General features: G+C 44.5%; 1 protein-coding gene across 1 annotated transcript in view; it reads left to right on the forward strand.

The window, feature by feature from the left end:
* The first annotated feature begins 7,763 nt into the window (after positions 1-7,763).
* Positions 7,764-23,042, forward strand: part of CLVS2 (clavesin 2) — a 55,135-nt gene continuing 39,856 nt past the window's right edge. The window contains exon 1 of the mRNA XM_040426945.1: positions 7,764-8,152. Coding sequence (XP_040282879.1) covers positions 7,764-8,152 — 389 coding nt within the window. The remainder of the gene's footprint in view (positions 8,153-23,042) is intronic.

The raw sequence follows: 23,042 nt of genomic DNA on the forward strand, positions 1-23,042 counted from the left end.
CGTTCAGACCCTGAAGGTAGAAATAACGTGTCCTCGTGCCTGGGCTGAAAATTCCTTAGAATCCCTAAGATGGTGAAAGGGGGATAGATGCAGCCTGCTCCCTCAGAACCTGGAGGGGGGCAGGCGTCTCTCTAACAGCCTAGACAGCCAACCACAAGAAAACAAAAACCAACGTATCTTTTCTGAGCAGGGACAGCAAATCCTTCCTTCCATTCACAGAGCCAGACAGAAGCTATAACCCGCACAGGACACTGGGAGTGGGTGTAATTTAAACTTAAACCAACGACCCCACCCAGTGCACCTGAAGGGAGGCGGATCTAGCTCAACTCCAAAACAAAACAAAAGGCTACACACGTGCTGCTAATCTGGCAGACCTCCGCACATAGCCTGAGCAGGGCATGACATCATCATCGTCACCTTCACCACCACTGACATTAGAGATCTTGGAGTAGGCAGCAACAGTGGGGACCACCCTCCTTGGGCTGATCTGGGTACTGTCGTCAGACCGCTGGGTCGCGGCTGTTGCTATCTCTTCTTCCTCATCTGATGCCAAGAATGGCTGTGCATGGGAAAATAATTACTCTGACTTGAGTGGAGGGCCTATGGTGGTGGTAGTGGTGGTGTCTTTGGTGGATGCACACAGCAGAGAATGAGGAGGGTGCAGATACAGAGGATAAACAGGGTGCAGAAACGTAAGGCTGAGTTAGCCACTCAAACAACTCAGGTGCGTCCTCTGACGTAATTGCACGCACCTTCTCCAACTTGGGCCAAACCATTTGGCCAGATGGGCCAAATGGTTCTTATCTGCCGACACATTCTATGTTTCTATGATTAAAGGACCTTAACATGTATAGCTTGGAAGAAAGACGAGACAGAGGGGATATGATAGAAACTTTTAAATACATAAAGGGAATCAACAAGGTAAAAGAGGAAAGAATATTTAAAAGAAGAAAAACTGCTACAAGAGGACATAGTTTTAAATTAGAGGGGCAAAGGTTTAAAAGTAATATCAGGAAGTATTACTTTACTGAGAGAGAAGTGTATGCATGGAATAGCCTTCCTGCAGAAGTGGCAGCTGCAAATACAGTGGAGGAGTTTAAGCATGCATGGGATAGGCATAAGGCCATCCTTCATATAAGATAAAGCCTGGGGCTATCCATAGTATTTAGTATATTGGGCAGACTAGATGGGCCAAATGGTTCTTATCTGCCGACACATTCTATGTTTCTATGAACTTCCCACTTAGGATAGTTCTCTTCTTGGGAGATACCTCTTTGCATATTTGTTTCCCATGAAGATTTAGCCTCCTGGTTAAGAATATGCCAATAGCTAATAGGCCATAGTATCCACCACCAGACATTAGTTGGGTTGCATCACTTCTCCATAGGAAAGGATGAAGTTAGAACAGTCTACAGCCAGTCTAAACCAGGGAGTGTCGAGAAAACAGCAAAGAGAATGGTAGTGTCTAAAATTTATGAGCCGTAGAGACCTTGTGATGTCACAGGGTCAAGTGACATGCCAAAGTCACATGGGTTTGAAACAGCAGCGGGATGTAGCAGAAGGGTAAAATCTATATCCCATGCTCTGTTGTCAAGATTAGTAATCTATATATATATATAAAGAAGGATGTACAGTATGTATGTATGTATGTATGTATTTGTGTTTCGTGATCACTTTTTTTTTGGGGGGGGGTACTTATAATCCCTATACTGCGATTTATCCATACATAATGTAATTAATCATTTTGGTTCAGTAGATACTGCAAAAAACGTACTTTTATAATATGCAAATTACCTGTCTACCAGCAAGTAGGGCGGCTACTTGCTGGTAGCAGCCGCATCCTCCTTTCATAATGACGCCCCCTCCTCATGTTGATTGACAGGGCCAGCGGACGCGCTCGTTCTCTGCTGGCCCTGTCTGCATTCAAAATCTGGCGCCGGCGCCGTACCTGTCTTCAGTCGGCGCAGGCGCACTGAGGGGAGGACGCTCGCTCGGCCGCTCCATCCTCAATGCGCCTGCACTGATGATGACGTCACATCTACACCCGGCGCAGGCACACTGAGGAAGGAGCAGCCGAGTGAGCGTCCTCCTCCCAGTGCGCCTGCGCCGACTGAAGACAGGTACGGCGCAGGCGCCAGATTTTGAATGCAGACAGGGCCAGCAGAGAACGAGCGCGTCTGCTGGCCCTGTCAATCAACATGCGGAGGGGGCGTCTTTATGAGAGGAGGATGCGGCTGCTACCAGCAAGTAGCCGCCCTACTTGCTGGTAGACAGGTAATTTGCATATTATAAAAGTACGTTTTTTGCAGAACCGAAATGATTAATTACATTATGTATGGATAAATCGCAGTATAGGGATTATAAGTACCCAAAAAAAAAAAAAAAGAGTTTAGTGGGGTGACAGAAGCCCTTTAACACCGCAAATGCCATGAACATGAAATTCACATACAAATATGGAGGTGACAGGTTAGAGTTTCTGGATGTCCTCATATCAACACTAGGGGGAGAATTGGTTTCCGAGGGCTATCGCAAGCCTGTTACAGTTTTCTAGCTACCACCCGATTAACGTAAAAAAGGCTGTCCCCTATGGTCAGTTTGTCAGACTGCGGCACATCAATGGGACCGAGGAGGGTTTCAGGACTCAGGAGACAGGCTTTGGACCTAAGGGGCCGCCTGTCTGCTAGGGGCTATCCCTCGGCCCTATTGAATGAGGCCCTTTCTAGGATTACTGATGTGAGTTCAGGAAAATCCGCAGAAAGACAAGTTAAAAAAGAAGGGCGTATTACTTCAAAACATTTTGTTTTCTCATTTAAGTTCAGTCTGATGGCAGCTCTTATTAAAAAAAAGTAGTGAGGACCCACTGGGAGTTGCTGAAGCAGGACGAGAGCTTGGAGAGTATAAGGGATATTCAGCCATTAATTGCATTTAGAAAATGTCATACTCTGAAGGACAGGTTGGTTCGTAGTCGCTTCACTGTATGTGGGGCAACTACGTGGCTAGATAGCTTTCAGCCTAAGGGCAATAGATGCTGTGGTAACTGTTAGTTATGTGCCTTTAACCCCCAGGGGGATGTGTTGTCCTTTGGGGGTTTGAGGCACAGGGAGAACACATTGATTACTTGCCGAACAAAGTTTGTGGTGTATGTAATATCTTGCATATGCGGAAGATTCTATATTGGAAAAAACATCCGCAGTATGTTTGAGAGGTTCCGTGAACATCTAAATACCTTAAATACTGGCAGAGGGGTCCCCCGTCTTATACAAAATGTGAACGAGGCCCACGGTGGAGATCGTAGAGTCCTGAGGTTTGCAGGAGTGGAGGTAGTGCCACCTCCACCACAAGGGGGCGACAGAGAGCGGGAACTACTGAGGAGAAAAGGAAGGTGGATACTCCGTTCCGGAGCGACGGGACCCCTGGGACTTAATGAAAAATTGGTCATGGGAGTGTTTTTGTAGATTGTTTTTCTGTGGTGGTCTTTGATATCAGGTTGGCGTTTTTTTGTGTAAAGGGTCTGTGGATATATGTGGTGCACTCCGGTCTTTACTGTTAGTAACCTCCCAGTATAGGGAGTGACAACCTCACCTATGGGCAGATTGAGCACTAGGTGTGGTATTAAGACCTGCATTGCACTCACATACAGACTAAGGCCAGAGGAAGCGCATACAAGTTCAAAAGTTTTTTTTTTGTTTTTTTTTAACATTTGCTATGTTGTCTGTCCCGCTGACCCAGTTTTTATCATTGGAAGAATAAAGAAAGCTTTTTACATCCAAAGGTGAGTGCTGCAATTTCCTTTCTTCTGTGCACTGGATTCTAGCACGTACAGTTCCTGAGATAGTCCTCAAAAAATGCAAATATGGCACATCACATGACCTACATTAGCCAATAGAAGCCTGCAGGTATTTCTCTTCACATTCCAACTGCAATACACACGGTCACATGTCACTTATCAGCCAATAGAAGCTCACAGGTCCTTAGTCTCTACATACACACAGTTTTACACCAGGTTTCCATAACAACCCCGCCATTTTTCTTTACTGCTGCAGGTCAGCTTTAAAAGGACAGGGAGCTGTGGATGACACTGTTAAGGGAGCAGAGTACTGTGGAGGTGACCGTGGGCAGGTATGGTGGCCTGAATGGTCACCCTCAAAATATGGACTTAAAAACCCCATCCCCAGGTCCCTCTAAGTCACACCCCAATCCAGTTAGACCATGCCCCTCCCACTCCACAGCCGATAGAGATTGAAAAATGAAGGTAAAAATCAACTTCTGTCAGCTGCAGGGGTGGGAGTGATGGTGACTTTCTCTCTGCAGCTCAGTGCTGCTGTCTGAGATTGAAGGACATCCCTGCGTGAGATATTCCCAAAAAATCCATTAGCCAATAGAAGCCTGGTCACATGTCCCTTATCAGCCAATAGAAGTTCGCAGGCCCTTAGTCTCCACATATACACAGTTTTACACACAGTTTTACACAGTGCTGCTGTCTGAGAGTGAGCTGTTCAAAAGAACATCCCTGTGTCCGTCCAGGCCCTGCGCCGGACAGAGAACAGGGAGTCTGAAGGCCTAAAAACGGACCTCTGGCCACCCTAGGGGCAGGCTGTTGTGGAGGTCACAGTTAAGGGGACGTTCCGCTATGGAGGTCAGTGTTAAGGGGTAGATTGCTGTAGAGGCCACTGTTAAGGGGGCTTCTTTAAAGACGCATCTTCCGCTGTTTTACCAAACATTAATCTAAAACTTCTATAGTAAAAAACACAACACCACAGTTATATATAAGCAATATGCCTATATTAATATGTAATTAAACACAGGTAGAAAACATATAGCAATCTAATAACAAGGACAGGTGCACTCTACGATCTTACTAAGCCCTCAAACTGGTGTTAAAATTGAGAGATTAGCCAACATGTCCTATTATGAGGACATGTCTGAGCCTGAGCACCGCGCCAAGGTTTCTCAAGTAGCTTGGGTCCTAACACTCACCTACCTGAGCCGTATGGGCAATAGCCAGGCAAGGTTTCTCAAGTAGCTCGGGTCCTAACACTCACCTACCTGAGCCGTATGGGCAATACCAGGGGCCAGTGGGCGAATTACAGGAGTGTCAGGACCGACTCACAGACCACTCACCAGTTACCTCCAGCATCTACCATGCCAGCAATGGGAGGAGGGAGGAGTCTGCGAGTCCCACTCAAGACTGGCTGATATGGCCCAGGCCTCACAGGTGCACCTAAATGTAGCCTGTAGATGGAAAGCAGGCACATTTAAATTGGTGTTTATACACCTCCGTATACAAGCAAACTAACAGAAATAGCGTGGTGTTCAACAGGCAGGAAATGCTCAAACCCATATGCAGTAATGCACATATATACAGGGGAGCAAATCCTGCACTTGTGGCCGGCTGCTAATGGGGATCGCCATTAGCAATGAGCCACAAGTGCAGGATTTGCTCCCCTGTATATATGTGCATAACTGCATATGGGTATGAGCATTTCCTGCCTGTTGAACACCACGCTATTTCTGTTAGAAAACATATAGTTAAAAAGGTGGTTATTGCTCACTTCCAAAATGGTGGACATGGTGAGGTCAGGTACATGCTAATACAAGTTACAGAGGATGCAGAAGTCTATTATAAATAATCACATTTTCCCAGTGCCCCCTTTCAGAATACAAATAAAGTATGTTTGACCATAGACAACTGATAAAACCCAAACCGTAAAATAAACAAGCATAGAAAGTGTAAATAGGAATCAGCCCAAGGCCTCCATGATTCACCACTTAAAGAGGACCTTTCACCTTGAAAAACATTGTGAACTAAGTATGCTGACATGGAGAGCGGCGCCCGGGGATCTCACTGCTCTTACTATTATCCCCGGGCGCCGCTCCGTTCTCCCGTTATGCCCTCCGGTATCTTCGCTCTGTAAGTTATAGTAGGCGGTGTCTGCCCTTGTCCTGTGGGCGTCTCCTTCTCCCTGGCCAATCGCAGCGCACAGCTCACAGCCTGGGAGTTTTTTTTCTCCCAGGCTGTGAGCTGTGCGCTGCGATTGGCCAGGGAGAAGGAGACGCCCACAGGACAAGGGCAGACACCGCCTACTATAACTTACAGAGCAAAGATACCGGAGGGCATAACGGGAGAACGGAGCGGCGCCCAGGGATAATAGTAAGTGCAGTGAGATCCCCGGGCGCCGCTCTCCATGGCAGCATACTTAGTTCACAATGTTTTTCAAAGTGAAAGGTCCTCTTTAAACCCACATCGTAAAACCGAGGGACATGCATAACTGGCTGCACAGCACAAGGCAACATGTAGACCCAGCCTCAGTGCTGAAAGTACCAGACTGTGTAGGGAAACATTCATTTGGTAACACCCAGTTGTTAATTTATTCATACATTTCCAGGAGGAATAAAAGGGAAAGGCCCAATGCAAAGTTATGATGTTTCTGATTATTTCAAGGGGAATCCAAGTATTTACTAAAGCAGAGGTGGGAAGAGCGAACAGGTCCCATATTATTACATGCACAGACAACGCAGCCACAAAGAGTTAAATGCAAAGTATCTTCCAGCATCTGTATATCTTGTTATATCACAAGGATACAATTTAAATAAAATCTATAAATATTTATACATGAGAGGTAAATGTTTAAAATAAGTAAGAAACAACCCAGTGCTTGACTCCAGGGGTAGCCTGCAAGGCTAAATGCTGTAACCTTATGGTGGTCTAGAAACAGGGCATGGTGGGGGGCACAAAGGAAAAGACAGCAGGTGCTGCAATTAATAGAGATGGCTAACAAAGAATGCGAGAGGCATGTTGGGGGGAGATAAGAGCAGGGAGGATGCTGCATACTGTTGAGTCCCAGCTACTAGCTGCATAGTACTGGCTGGGCCAAGGCTGACGTCAGCCACCCTCCAGCAGCAGGACCACAAGTGATTGAATGCACAAAACAGACGGGCAACCTCTCATCTCATTGCCATCCAACCCACAGCAGCTGCAAGACAGGAGCACAAGCTATGGGAGGCAGGAGGGCCTCTCCAGTGATGTGAGCTGGATTGAGAGAAGCAGGCATCATATGATCCATGGTGGTGTGACAAATAAGGAAGAAGTGGAGCTACTGGACCATCCCTTTTCCAGAACCTTATTGCCTGGGAAGCGACCAAGATCAGCTGCAGCAGAGCCACATGTAGAGGAGCCTCCTCCTCCATGCTTCCCTGTGATGCTGAATGATTCTGCTGCTGGATAAGGCTTGTCTCAGGTACTGCAGGCTGCCGCATTCTTCCCAGGATGAGAGCTACACAGCCATCTATATTCTATAGGATGGGATTTATATAAGCATTGAAGAGAAAATCCCCTGCTGTGTGTTTATCAAGGCTGGTGGTACATGATCCCTGACAGAAGACATTGGCTTTCTGCATGTTCAGATTCAATCAAAAGGAGAGGATATTGCATTGGGATATATGCACTTATAAATGATGGTCAAAATACTGAGGATACTCAATGCTTCTGATTATTAGTGGTTCCTGTCGCCTGGGGGCGCTCTCCTCATCTGTTCAATTGTTCCTCGAGTCTGGAAGATAAAGCAACAAGGGCTTATGCTTGTTATTGCTTCCTTCTTAATGCTGGGATTCAATGATTTTACAAACCTGTAAAGGAAGGCTTTATACTGCTTTTTCTTGTGTTTGAATAATTCATCCATATCCGTGTCTTGCATTTTTGCTGGGTGCAACTTGCAGTCAGGGCCTCTCAGGAACATAAGGAGAACTGTGCCTGCCCAGTCAATATGACTCACTTACAGGCTGGCCTGTCTCCTGAGACACTGGAAAAAGCTCGTTTGGAGCTAAATGAGAACCCAGATACCTTGCACCAGGATATTCAGGAGGTAAGAGACATGGTTATTACTAGACCAGATATTGGTTTCCTCAGGACAGATGATGCCTTCATCTTGAGGTTCTTGAGGGCGAGGAAATTTAACCACTTTGAGGCTTTCCGCTTACTGGCGCAATACTTTGAGTACCGACAACAAAATCTGGATATGTTCAAGAACTTCAAGGCCACTGATCCAGGTATTAAGCAAGGGCTCAAGGATGGATTCCCAGGAGTACTCTCTAATCTTGACCACTTTGGCAGGAAGATACTGGTATTATTTGCTGCTAACTGGGACCAGAGCAGGTAAATATGCTAAAATGTTAATGTAACTGGGTACAGAACAATAATCGTTTAAAATGCCTTTGGTTTAAACACGCCTTTGATTTATTATTCCAGGGAACATAGGTTAGATGTAGCTTTCTTTGTAGTGATAATGCTACATTTATTCATTTCTGGTTTTCTAACACATAAAATATTAGTAGGTTTTGGAGTGAGTATCACACAGGTTAAGCATGATCTAAACTTTTAGTTTCTATGAAAATAACATTTTCAAGCCAATCTGTAAAATCCTAGAGAAATTGCTCAAAGACCCACATTGTACATGTAATTTATTAACATGCAGATGCTTGTTCTCATTGTTAATAACTTATTAACTACTGTTGGGTGAGCATGAAGTTCGGCTCAAGCATCGCTATGCTCGGCACATCTCGGTGTTCGGCCGAACACCGCGTGTGCTCGAGCGCCACGCTCGAGTCTACGCAGCCAATAAACGTGCAGGTAAGTACTGCCATCACTGTAATGCCGTAGCCATGATGGCTACTTGCATTGCAGTGATTGGCTGGCTGGAACGTGTCATCGGGTGCTATAAAGCACCTGATGACACGTGTTCGGCTCAGTCTTAGTCAGGGAGAGCTGTGCTGAAGAAGGGACAGATAGTGTAGAGAGTGAAATACTAATATTTTTATAGAAAAAACTTGTTAGAGACCCAAAAGTCCTTTTAAGGACTATTGTTGTATCTGGCAGCAATATAGCTGTTGTATCTGGCAGCAATAGCTTGCAATTCTTTGGCCGCTGCAGACAGCGACATCTGCGCTTACACAGGAGGTGTAACGTGTGCGCAGCCTTAAAATATCTGTGACATCCAGTAAACTTTTTCTGTAGACAGTGTCCGCTGTGGACAGTTACATTACCTGCGCTACATCTCCTGTATAACGTTTGCATATCCGAAATATCAGTGACATTTAGTATAATTTTTTTGCTGCTGGTGGCAGCGACATTACCTGCGCTGCATCTCCTGTATAATGTTTGCCCATCCTAAATCTCAGTGAAATTAATTCAGTGTAATTTATTATTATCCGGTGGTGACAGCGACATTACTTTCGCTATACCTCCTGTATAACGTTTGCGCATCCTAAATATTAGTGACATTAATTCAGTGTAATTTTTTATTAGGCGGTGGTGACAGCGACATTACTTGCACTATACCTCCTGTATAACGTTTGTGCAACCTATATATCAGTGACATTCATTCAGTGCAATTTTTTTATTAGTTTATTAGCCGGTGGTGACAGCGACATTTCTTGCGCTATACCTCCTGTACAACGTTTGTGCATCCTAAATAACAGTGACATTCAGTCAGTGTAATTTTTTATTAGGCGGTGGTGACAGCGACATTATCTGTGCTACATCTCCTGTTTAAGGTGTGCGCATCCTAAAAATATCTGTGATATTCTGTGTACTTTATTTGCACATACACTTACAAAACCTGTGCTACAGTACGTGTGACATACTTGCAAGCATATATACCATTTAATATGCGCAAGGCGAGCAGTAAGGGACGGGGAAGTGACCGTGCTGGTGATGGTGCACGCAGAGGCCGTGGCCCTGGGCGCGGTCAAACTGTGCCTGCTGCCAGAGCACAAGAAACACGATACCTAGCTTCATGTCCCAGTTTGCAGGGTGGCGCAGGACACCACTCTCAAAGTCAGTGCGACCAGGTGGTCGGTTGGATTGCAGCAGATAATGCTTCCAGTCGGTTAAGCACCACCCTGTCTTCCACCAAGTCCAGTCTGAGTAGCCAAGAGTCTGGTAAACAGAATCCTCACCCTGATCCTCCTTCCTCCCACCATGGAGAGTCTAGGCAAACAAGTGATCCCACACTCGGATATTCCGAAGAGCTCTTTTCAGCGCCATTCCTTGATTTGGCCCTCTCGCCAAGGCCGCTTGAAGAGGGACATGAGGAGATCTTTTGCCCTGATTCCCAAACTCTTGAGCATCCACAGTCACAAGAAGATGACAGTGGAGAACGACAATTAGTGTTTCACGAGGTGGATGATGATGATGATGAGACACAGTTGCCAATAAGTCAACCACAATTAGTGTCTCAAGACGTTGATGATGAGAATGAGATACAGTTGTCAATAACTGGGGTTGTTGTTAGGTCAACAAGTCAGGAGGGTAACTAGAGTGAGGAAGTGGAAGAGGAGGTGGTGGATGATGAAGTCACAGACCCAACCTGGGAAGGTGGAAAGCCGAGCGAGGACAGCAGTACAGAAGGGGTGGGATATGCAGCACCGCAACAGGCTGGAAGAGGCAGTTGAGTGGCAAAAGGAAGAAGGCGGGCCACACCAAACAGGCCCGCAACTGTTCCCCGGAGCATCCACTTGCGGCAACCTCTCTTGCCAAGGGGTAGGTGTTCCGCAGTCTGGAGCTTTTTTGTGGAAAGTGTGGACGATAAAAGAATTGTCATTTGCAACCTGTGCCGTACCAAAATGAGTAGGGGCGTGAACACTAGCAACCTCACCACCACCAGCACGATCCGCCACATGGCATCAAAGCACCCTAATAGGTGGGCCAAACGCCTGGGTCCACAATCAGTGTATGCAGGTCACATCACTGCCTCCTCTTCCCCTGTGTTACGTGCTGGCCAATCGCCTGTCCAAGTCGCAGGCCCGGATGCCTCCCGCCATGCACCTGGACCTTCGCAAGCACCATCAGCTAGCACATCCACTTCTGTGTCCCATCGCAGCATACAGATGTCTATACCCCAGGCCTTTGAACGAAAGTGCAAATACCCACCCACTCAACCACAGGCCATAGCACTAAATGTGCACCTTTCCAAATTGCTGGCCCTGGAAATGTTGCCATTTAGGCTTTTGGACACAGGCTTTCTGCAGCCATGCTTTCCGCAGCCTGATGGCGGTGGCTGTCCCGCGTTACTTTGTCCCCAGCCGCCAATATTTTTCACAGTGTGCAGTCCCAGCCTTACACCAGCATGTGTCCTGTCACATCACCTGTGCCCTGACCACTGCAGTTGTTGGAAAGGTCCACTTAATGACTGACATGGCCAGGGAGGCTACATTTACCTGACAGCACACTGGGTGAACGTTGTGGAGGCCGGGAGTAAGTCTTACCCTGGGATGGCACAGGTGCTACCGACGCCAAGGATTGCGGGCCCTACTTCCATCAGGGATTCTGCCACCACCTACGTTAGTGGTTGCAATCCCCCCTTCTCCTCCTCCGCCTCCTCCTCCACTTCCACCTCTGAATTATCATCTTGTAGCACCAGTCAGACATCAGTCAGTAGCTGGAAGCAGTGTAGCACTGCAGTGGAGAAGCTCCTAATGTTTTAGAAGGTCAGATCAGCAGCAGGCCCTCGCCCCTAATGTTTTAGAGGGTCAGCTTAGCAGCAGACCCTCGCCCCTAATGTTTTAGAAGGTCACCAGCAGGTCCTTTCTCCTAATGTTTTAGATGGTCAGACCAGCAGCAGGCACTCGCCTTTAATGTTTTAGAGGGTCAGATCAGCAGAAGACCCTCACCCCTAATGTTTTAGATGGTCACATCAACAGCAGGCCCTCGCCCCTAATGTTTTAGATGGTCAGATCAGCAGGCCCCTGCTCCAATAGTTTTTGAGGGTCACCAGCAGGCCATGAATCATAATTTTTCAAGTGTGTTTATGATGCCCTCCTTTATGTGTAATAAAGGGTGTATTGTAGTGCCGGTTCCTTGTAATTTTTGGCAGTCCTTTCATTTAGTGCATAGGCTTTATGAGAGTAGGAGTCCCACTACCTAAACAATTGTACCACATTGTGAATGAGGCCCTCCTTTATGTGATATACAGGTTGTATCGGAGTGCTTCTTCCTTGTAATTTTTGGCAGCACTTGCACTTTATATACAAGTAAATATACAGGAAAGAATGTTTCCTAACCATTTTTCCTCTACAATCGATTTTATCTTTCATTTTATGTGTATTATTGTCAGTCTGTATAAGTGGCGTTCTACTCAGACAACATCATTCCCAGCAGCGACCTGGGAGTCCAAGATGCATCCAGACATCCTCCCCATTCTTTTCCCGAACCATTTCAGTGGTGTTTCCATCAATTTCTGACCTTTTCATGTGAACCAGACACCCTCGCCTCTTCAGAGCAGGGGGTGCCTGGATTAATGCTCTGGCTCTCCCATTGACTTCCATTGTGCTCGGGTGCCTGGTGCTCGGTGCCCAAGGTGTTCTACTCGAGCACCCGAGCACTTTGGTGCTCGACCAACACTACTAATAACCAACAGATACAGATTTTTCTTGCAGGTATGTGTTGGTTACTTTCTACACTGTCTTGATATTGTTGCATCAAGATTTCCATTTTAATAGTGGTTTATTAACATTCCATTTATGGAACAGAATGTGTGACACTCATTATATTTCTCCTCATGTGCTTTGATGGGATACAGACTGTACAGTTCATACTGGGCCATGTGTGCACATTGGTTCTCTGTCAAAAGCTTTGCCCTACAGGATGTTCTGGTAAAGTAGCTGGTGCTGATGTAAATAATCTATTTAGGGCCATTTAGTAGATTTTTCCCTTGATATACAATTCTGCATTTTTTATTTTTTTTGCATTGGAGGTAATACAAAAGAGATACCTTGGTAAGTCAGAATTTACTCATAGCAGGCCACGGTACAATATATTACCATAATGGATGACAGCAAATTACAGTACGCAGCCTAAGGGTATAGGGGTTAGAAAATACTTCTACAAAGGCCTTCAAACCTTGGCCAAAATGTAGTCAAAAAATCATCAGCTCCAACTTTTAATGAACAGCTGAGAGATACACATTTTTTTTTTTTGGGGGGGGAAGTCAAAATTTGAAAAAATAGTGTTATCTTAGTAGTACCCATCTGCTTGATACTGTAGGCCTTAAGCAAGACAGATTGGCAGTGCATAGAATGGTTTAGCACACTGCTGGGGTCATTTGGAGAAAAGGTTTGCTAAATTTTCCCTGATTTCTTCTAAATTCAATTTTTTTTATAAAAAGACAATGCTGTGCACCAGCACTACATCTGCCAGAGATCCATGTAGGATTAAATGTTGGGCAGGTATTGTAAGGCACTGTGTTAGGATGAGTTTTAAGATAATATTGCTTTATTTGGTGGTGTTAAAAAAAAAAAAAAAAATCCAGCTATCCACGAGAGCATCACAAAAGACATCACACTTCAAATTAAGTCTCCACTTTAACATAATAATTGCATCGATCAGGTGTAGATGTATATTAAATGTATTATATCCAGAATTGTATCCAATTTGTGGATTTTGGGTCTATTTACTTCCCTTTGCTGCCTTCTGTAAGTTCACATGTTCTTTCCCGATGGCTGCTAAGTGGGCGACTCTTCCTGGTGTGATGTAAGAGCTGCTCTGTGTGCACTGAGCCAATAAGACACCTTCCTCTCCTGTTTCCCCTCCCCTCATGCGGTTTTTATTTAGTGATTTACTCTAAATACATTTTTAGTAAATTGAGTAACTTTCTGAATTCTCACCAAGAATTTTCAGGATACTGGAAAGTGTGGAATTTGACAATTTTACCATATAACATCTATTACTAAGTTTTTTATATTCACATGATAACCAGATTATAGTGATAGGTACAATTTACGGGTTCCTTGACACTTCGTTTTGTCACTGGCATTTTATTTGTCCAAAAAAGCCTCAAAAAAGTTGGACTTAATCAGCCTTTTTAGTTGCCTCTTTTGAGCCATTTTTGCCCATATAGTGTGACTTACCACCTGCCATTTTAATGGCTTTTTTGCATGCCAGGTATTTTTTTGAGTATGCACCACCCTATTATGTCACTTTCTCTGGAAATCTGTATGAGAATCATAGAAGCTTACAAAAACAGCATTACAAAATACCAACGCACATTATCATGTTTTTAGAAGCAGCCCAAAAAAACAATGGAGGTCTATGAGAGAAAAAAAGCAGACATGAGGGAAAAAATGCCAAATTAAAGCCTTATTCAGTTTTCAATATTGATCAGAACGCTCACCGGAATATAGTTTAGCCTGCTATCCCACCTAGCTATTGTAATATAAACTCTTATATTATAAAAATGAGTTTCTGTCTGTCTGTCTAGATGTCTGTCTGGACGTTCTTTATGCGCGACCAAACGACTGGACCGATCTTCACCAAATTTGGCACACAGGTATATCAGGTGTCCGGGAAGGTTTTAGACCGGGTCTCAGCTCTCTAGGACGTACCATTCTTGAGATATTCCCCCAAAAATTACCTGCATTAGCCAATACAAGCCAGCAAGCCTTTCACTTAAATCCAAACTGCCATTTACACGGTCACATGTCCCTTATCAGCCAATAGAAGCTCGCAGTCCTACTCCAGGTTGCCATAACAACTGATCACAGGTTTTAGCAGTTGGCAGGTCTTTAAATATTCAGTCAGCACAACTACACTGCTACATGCATGGGAAGCAGGGGCAACTATTAAACGGATGGGCGCTGTGGAGTTCACTGTTAAAGGGGCAGGTGTTGCGAAGTTACTGTAAAAGGGGCGGGCACTCTTGAAGTCACTGTTAAAGGAGTGGCCACAATGAAGATCACTGTTAAAGAGGTGGTCAATGTTAAAGGGGCGGGGACTGTGGAGGTCACTGTTAAAGGGCAGGTCACTGTTAAAGGGGCAGGCACTGTGGAAGTCACTGTTAAAGGGACGGGCACTGTGAATGTCACTGTTAAAGGGGCGGCCACTATGACGGTCACTGCTAAAGGGGTGGTTAATGTTAAAGGGACGGGTACTGTGGAGGTCACTGTTAAAGGGGCAGTTACTGTTAAAGGGGCAAGCCCTTTGGAGGTCACTGTTAAAGGGGCGGGCACTATGGAGGTCACTGTTAAAGGGGCAGGCACTGTGAAGGCCACTGTTAAAGGGGCAGCCGCTATGAAGGTCACTGTTAAAGGGGTGGTCAATGTTAAAGGGGTGGGCACTGTGGAGGTCACTGTTAAAAGAGCGGGCACTGTGGAGGTCACTGTTAAAGGGGTGGGCACTGTGGAGGTCACTGTTAAAAGGAAGAACACTGTGGAGGTCACTGTTAAAGGGGAAGACACTGTGGAGCTCACTTTTAAAGGGGTAGGCACTGTGCAGGTCACTGTTAAAGATGCGGTCATTGTTAAAGGGGCGGGCACTGTGGAAGCCACTGTTAAAGGGGCGGGCACTGTGGAGGTCAATGTTAAAGGGTTGGCCACTGTGGAGGTCAATGTTAAAGAGGCGGCCACTGTGGAGGTCACTGTTAAAGGGGTAGGCACTGTGGAGGTCATTGTAAAAGGGGCAAGCACTGTGCAGATCACTGTTAAATATACGGTCAAAGTTAAAGTGGCGGGCACTGTGCAGGTCACTGTTAAAGGGGCGGGTACTGCAGAGGTCACTGTTATGGGGAATACTGTTGATATCTTTTCACGATGCACAGAAACATGAAGTGAAATAGATGAAATATACCCGTGCGAAGCTGAGTCCCTCTGCTAGTATATAATAAATGGCTAGCTTTTTAACAACAATATATCTCCATTTATTTTTCTAATCTCTTTAAAAAATGTATTCAATATACATAAGATAATACAGGGAGTGCAGAATTATTAGGCAAGTTGTATTTTTGAGGATTAATTTTATTATTGAACAACAACCATGTTCTCAATGAACCCAAAAAACTCATTAATATCAAAGCTGAATATTTTTAGAAGTAGTTTTTAGTTTGTTTTTAGTTTTAGCTATTTTAGGGGGATATCTGTGTGTGCAGGTAACTATTACTGTGCATAATTATTAGGCAACTTAACAAAAAACAAATATATACCCATTTCAATTATTTATTTTTACCAGTGAAACCAATATAACATCTCAACATTCACAAATATACATTTCTGACATTCAAAAACAAAACAAAAACAAATCAGTGACCAATATAGCCACCTTTCTTTGCAAGGACACTCAAAAGCCTGCCATCCATGGATTCTGTCAGTGTTTTGATCTGTTCACCATCAACATTGCGTGCAGCAGCAACCACAGCCTCCCAGACACTGTTCAGAGAGGTGTACTGTTTTCCCTTCTTGTAAATCTCACATTTGATGATGGACCACAGGTTCTCAATGGGGTTCAGATCAGGTGAACAAGGAGGCCATGTCATTAGATTTTCTTCTTTTATACCCTTTCTTGCCAGCCACGCTGTGGAGTACTTGGACACGTGTGATGGAGCATTGTCCTGCATGAAAATCATGTTTTTCTTGAAGGATGCAGACTTCTTCCTGTACCACTGCTTGAAGAAGGTGTCTTCCAGAAACTGGCAGTAGGACTGGAAGTTGAGCTTGACTCCATCCTCAACCCGAAAAGGCCCCACAAGCTCATCTTTGATGATACCAGCCCAAACCAGTACTCCACCTCCACCTTGCTGGCGTCTGAGTCGGACTGGAGCTCTCTGCCCTTTACCAATCCAGCCACGGGCCCAACCATCTGGCCCATCAAGACTCACTCTCATTTCATCAGTCCATAAAACCTTAGAAAAATCAGTCTTGAGATATTTCTTGGCCCAGTCTTGACGTTTCAGCTTGTGTGTCTTGTTCAGTGGTGGTCGTCTTTCAGCCTTTCTTACCTTGGCCATGTCTCTGAGTATTGCACACCTTGAGCTTTTGGGCACTCCAGTGATGTTGCAGCTCTGAAATATGGCCAAACTGGTGGCAAGTGGCATCTTGGCAGCTGCACGGTTGACTTTTCTCAGTTCATGGGCAGTTATTTTGCGCCTTGTTTTTTCCACACGCTTCTTGCGACCCTGTTGACTATTTTAAATGAAACGCTTGATTGTTCGATGATCACGCTTCAGAAGCTTTGCAATTTTAAGAGTGCTGCATCCCTCTGCAAGATATCTCACTATTTTTGACTTTTCTGAGCCTGTCAAGTCCTTCTTTTGACCCATTTTGCCAAAGGAAAGGAAGTTGCCTAATAATTATGCACACCTAATATAGGGTGTTGATGTCATTAGACCACACCCCTTCTCATTACAGAGATGCACATCACCTAATATGCTTAATTGGTAGTAGGCTTTCGAGCCTATACAGCTTGGATTAAGACAACATGCATAAAGAGGATGATGTGGTCAAAATACTCATTTGCCTAATAATTCTGCACGCAGTGTATACCATAAATAAACCAGAACAATCCCTATGTACTTAATAAAAAAATACTTAAGACAATAAAAAATAACCTTAGAATAATAAGAAATCATCTTGTAGTTGCCACTTAGTGGCCTAATTCCATATATAGCACGCAGTTGTAATTATATAGTCTTATAATTGCTACTTAATAGCTCAGTTCCATGGATAGCACAATTTTCATGCGTTCTAATTGGGTAATTTATGGTGTTATCTGCTTATGACGATCCCGATGTATTAGTTGATATGGTTGATAGCGGTTAAAACATATGTGATTTTTGCTCGAATGTATTGATCTACTTCTCAGACCGCTTGTTTCATCTTTCTGTGCGCACGCTTGTGCCGGCACCTAATACCTGGCGCATGCGGGTTAGAGGCTTGGAGACTCTGTCTGTGCTCGGTAGTTGCATGAGTTGGCTCTTGGTATAAGTTCTTGCACTCTGTATATATTACTGCGTTTTCTATTCCTCAAACGCGTTTCTAAGCCACCTGGGTTTCTTCTTCAGTGGTCAAAAGTATAATGAAAACGCGGGACAAAATTATTCCTTATATAGAGGTAAAATAATCATTAGTGTTGATCACGAATATTCGAATTGCAAATTTTTATTGCGAATATCGGCACTTCGAGAATTCGCAAATATTTCGAATATAGTGATATATATTCGTAATTTCGAATATTCGAGATTTTTTTTAAATCAGTACACATGATCCCTCCCTGCTTCTAGCTTGTGGGCCAATGAGAAGGCTGCAATATCTTTGACTTTAGGAGTAGTGTTGATTGCGAATTTTCGTAATGAGAATTTTTGTAATGAGAATTTTGTAATGAGAATCAAAGAGATTGTAAAAACTCAGATCCGATGGTATATTCTAACCCCCAGGCGTTCCCATGGTGACGGGGACGCTTGTCGGGGAGAAGTATGCCAAAGTGGAACAACTGTACAGATAAAAAAAAAAAGACGAATATTCTAAAAAACAAATATATTTGTTTTTTAGAATATTCTTAATATTTTAAAACAAGAATATATAGCAATATAACGAATATTCGGAAAAAAACTAATGTAGAACAATTTAGCTTATATAGTGCTATAATCTTTTTTTTTTAATAGTTGTAATTTTTTTCCAATCTGAACTTCAGATGAGAAAAAAATTACAACTATTAGACAAAGAAGATTTTAGCACTATATTAGCTAAATTGCTCTATATTTGTTTTTTTTCGGATATTCGCTATATTGCTATATATTCATTTTTTTGAATATTCGTAATATTCTAAAACAAGAATATATAGCAAAATAGCGAATTATAATATTACGAAAATTCGCATTCCGAAAATTCGCAATCGACACTATTCATAAAATCAAAGACTTGGCAGCCTTCTCATTGGCCCACAAGCTAGAAGCAGGGAGGGATCATGTGTACTGATTTAAAAAAAATCTCGAATATTGGCTATATTGCTATATATTCTTGTTTGAGCACTATATCGAATATATTAGTTTTTTAGAATATTCGTCTTTTTTTCCATCTGAAGTCATGATTCCTCCCTGCTTAAGTAAACTTGGTGGGGTCAGTGGTACTTGAATGTTGATCATAAAACGCTTATGCGTTTTTACTGCGTTTTGTTTGCGGTTTTTAATATTTTTTGTTCTTTTCTATTGGATATGTGTTGTGTGTGGTTTTGGTGTGTTTATTTGTGTTTTTTTCGTGTTTTTTCGTATTTAAGAAGTAGATATATCTTCTTGTGGTGATTTTTTGGTGTATTTCTTGGTTGTTGTTGATGAGATGTGTAGTGGCTGACTGTTTTTATAAAAACGCACACGCGTTTTATTTGCGTTCTGTTTGCGTTTTTTGTTTTTCTTGTGTTTTTTTGTTTGTTTGTGTTTCTTTTGAGGTTTTTATTGTCTTTATGTGTTTGAAATGTTTTTGTTGTCTTGTAGTGGCTTCATGTGTTCCTAAATTACTTCACCTCTTGCAAAAATGGCTACAGCCTGATGTGCTGAGTCCCACTGCTATGCTTGATCGTCTGTTAGCTGATATGTTCTGGAGAGCTCTGCCATGCCCTCTCCAGCACTGGATCGGTCAGGTGTCTCCTGGCAATGCCCTTGGGATAGTGGACCTAGTTGAACGCTATAAAGCTACCAGGAATCTAAAGGAGGGTTCTGACGGGAGGGGGGTCGGCAAACCCCGGAAATCTCCACCCCAGGCCCAGAGATTTGAGCCGAGAAAACCCGCTCAGGATGTACCCACGGCAGACCTGGCTCCAATAGACTGCTGGCGATGTCAGGATCCTGGCCATGTAAGGGCTGACTGTCCCCATCAGGTTGAGCCCATGGACACTAACTATGGCTGCCATCAGTCGCTATATGCCAGGAGGCTGTGTGCAACAGGTACCCCAGAGTCTCTAGATCACTTGTTCCAGGTGGAAGGGGGAGACACATTGGCGGAGGCTTTGCTGCACTCAGGGATAGTGTTGATCAGGAATATTCGAATTGCGAATTTTTATCGTGAATATCGGCACTTCGAGAATTTGCGAATATTTAGAATATAGTGATATATATTCATAATTTTGAATATTCGAGATTTTTTTAAATCAGTACACATGATCCCTCCCTGCTTCTAGCTTGTGGGCCAATGAGAAGGCTGCAATATCTTTGACTTTAGGAGTAGTGTTGATTGTGAATTTTCGTAATGCAAATTTTTCAATTGGCGATTTCCGCAATCAAGAAAATAATGATTGGAGATAACGAATTTTCGAATTCGCGAATATATGGCGAACATTCGCCCAAATATTTGCAAAATATCACAAATTTGAATATTGCCCCTGCCGCTCATCACTACTCAGGGAGTCTGGTGACCCTAGTAAGGGCTACCCTGGTGCGGTTCACTGAGTATACTGGCCGGAAAGTTGGGGTGATGTGCATCGGTGGAGACTTAAAAGACTACCCCACCGCGCTGGTGTCTATAACCATGGTGGCCGGTAGATGGACTCACGAGGTGGCTGTCGCCACAAATCTACATTATGAACTCATAGTAGGGAGAGACTTCCTGGGCTTCCCGGCGCTGTGGCCTGCTATGAGAGTGACTGATACCCATGAGACAGGGGTAACCCTAGCAGAGTGATCCGGCTCAGGAGGAGACCAGTACCCTGGGAACCTGAGGCCGAAGGACCAGCAGTAGGAGTGACCGCCACTTCGGTAAAAGAGGGGGAGACAACCCGATAAGTGTGATGGTGGGAGACGTGGAGGACTTGCCGCCGGGTCCTGAATTGGCAGACCTCAATATTTCCGGGGATAATTTTGGTACCGCCCAACGTTGGGACCCAAACCTATCCTGCGCCTGGAAAAATGTGTTAATAGTAGATGGTGAACCACAACAACCTGGGGCAGAGTCAGTGTTTCCCCGTTTTGTGGTTCACCAGGATATGTTGTATCAGGTAAACCAGCTACGGGGTGAGCCTATTAAACAGTTAGTGGTCCCAAAGTCTTATCTCAAGCTTGTGTTAGATCTAGCCCACCAAAACATTCTTGGGGGTCACCTGGGGCTGTAAAAAACTCAGGATCATATTCTACAGCGGTTTTACTGGCCCAGCATATTCAAAGAAGTGGAAGAGTTTGCCCAACCTTCCAGATAACTAGCCCCAGCCACATTTCCGTAGTCCCCTAGTACCTATCCTGATTATCGAAGTAACATTTTACTGAATAGCTATGGACCTCATAGGCCCAGAACTGAAGTCTGCCAGAGGGCATCAACACATCTTAGCCATTCTAGACTACGCCACTCGGTACCCGGAGATGGTGCCACTGCGACATACCTCGGCCAAACTCATAGCTAAGGAGTTAATGGAGATGTTTTCCCGAGTAGGTCTACCTAAAGAGGTTCTGACCGACCAAAAGACCCCATTTATTTTCAAGGTGATGAGGGAACTCAGTAAGTTGCTGCACATAAAAAAAATATGGACGTCCGTTTACCATCCTCAAATGGACGGTCTGGTAGAACGGTTTAACAAAACATTAAAAAATTTGTTGAAAAAGGAAAAGTCTAAAGATGGGAAGGACTGGGATCTCCTTCTGCTCTACCCCTGGCCTCTACTGGGTTCTCGCCCTTCAAACTGCTATATGACAGACACCCTCGCGGTCTCTTGGACGTTGCAAAAGAGTTTTGTGAACAACAACCGACTCTACATAAAAGTGTCATTGAGTACGTTACCCAGATGCAAGATCAGATAGAGACAGTGTTGCCTCTTGTTAGGGAGCATATGGAGGCAGCTCAGCGAGCCCAGAGTCGGGTCTATAATCGGCAGGCTCGGGTACGGATCTTTAACCCGGGAGATCAGTTTTGGTTCTGGTGCGGACCGTGGTCAGTAAGTTCCTGGCTAGATGGCAGAGGCCATATGAGGTACTCGAGAAAATTTGAGATGTAAACTACAAGGTACACCAGCCATGTTTGGGTTTTCTAAGAGAAGAGGTACCAGCCCCTCTGTCTGATGCAAGAGAGGCGACTGCCACAGTAAAAATTGCTGACAGCTTCTCCTCTAAACAGACTTAGGAGGCCAGGGAGTTCGTTAGTCGGAAAACGGATGTTTTCTCGGACCTCCATGGACGCACTTCCATAATCCAGCATGACATTGTCACTGATCCTCAGGCAAAAGTCAGATTAAAACTATACCAGGTACCCGAGGCTCTACGACAAGCCATATCGGAGGAGGTGCAGCTAATGTTGCAGCTAGACGTCATTGAGGAGTCAAAAAGTGAGTGGGCCAGTCCTATAGTATTGATACCCAAGCCGGACCGGACATTGCGGTTTTGTAACGACTTTCAAAAACTTAACAAGGTTTCCAAGTTTGATGCATATCCCATGCCCCGGGTGGATGAGCTCATCGAGAGGTTAAGACAAGCCCGGTATTTTTCTGTTTTGGACCTCACGAAAGGGTACTGGCAGGTGCCCTTACCGGATGCTGCCAAAGAGAAACTGCCTTCATCACGCCTGAGGGGCTATATCAATATAAGGTCTTACCCTTTGGTCTGCATGGCGTTCCCGCCACTTTTCAGTGACTAATGGATATTGTGTTTCAGCCACATCGTCGGTACACTTTGGCTTACCTGGACGATATTGTCATCCACAGTACCGACTGGGAAAGTCACCTACCCAAAGTGCAGGCTGTAGTGGACTCTGTTCGGAAAGCTGGCCTAACTGCTAACCCAAAAAAATGTGCAATAGGCTTAGAAGAGACTAAATACCTGGGTTATGTCATTGGGCGCGGAGGCATCAAACCCAAAGTAAACAAAATAGAGGTGATACGGTATAGGCCCTGACCTGTCACCACTAGGCAAATAAAGTCATTCCTTGGAATGGTGGGCTATTACATGAGGTTTGTTCCCCATTTTACTTTAGCCATGCCCTTGACAGGACTCTTGAGGGGACACAAATCAACGATGGTTTGCTGGGATGATCGGAGGAAGAGGCTTTCTCTGCTTTGAAGTCGGCCCTGTGCAGGTCCCCAGTTTTGGTGACGCCCAACTTCAAAAGAGAGTTTATAGTACAGACCGATGCCTCTGAAGTAGGCCTCGGTGCTGTACGGTCTCAGGAAGTCAACGGAGAGGAGCATCCCATTGTCTTCCTCAGTCATAAGCTCAACCAAGCCGAGACCCGGTATAGTATAGTGGAATGAGAGAGCCTGGCTATCAACTGGGCACTAGAATCTCTCCACTATTATTTATTGGGGAGAAAATTCC

This window comes from Bufo bufo, chromosome 4 (assembly GCF_905171765.1).
Source record: "Bufo bufo chromosome 4, aBufBuf1.1, whole genome shotgun sequence".
Taxonomy (NCBI): Eukaryota; Metazoa; Chordata; class Amphibia; order Anura; family Bufonidae; genus Bufo; species Bufo bufo.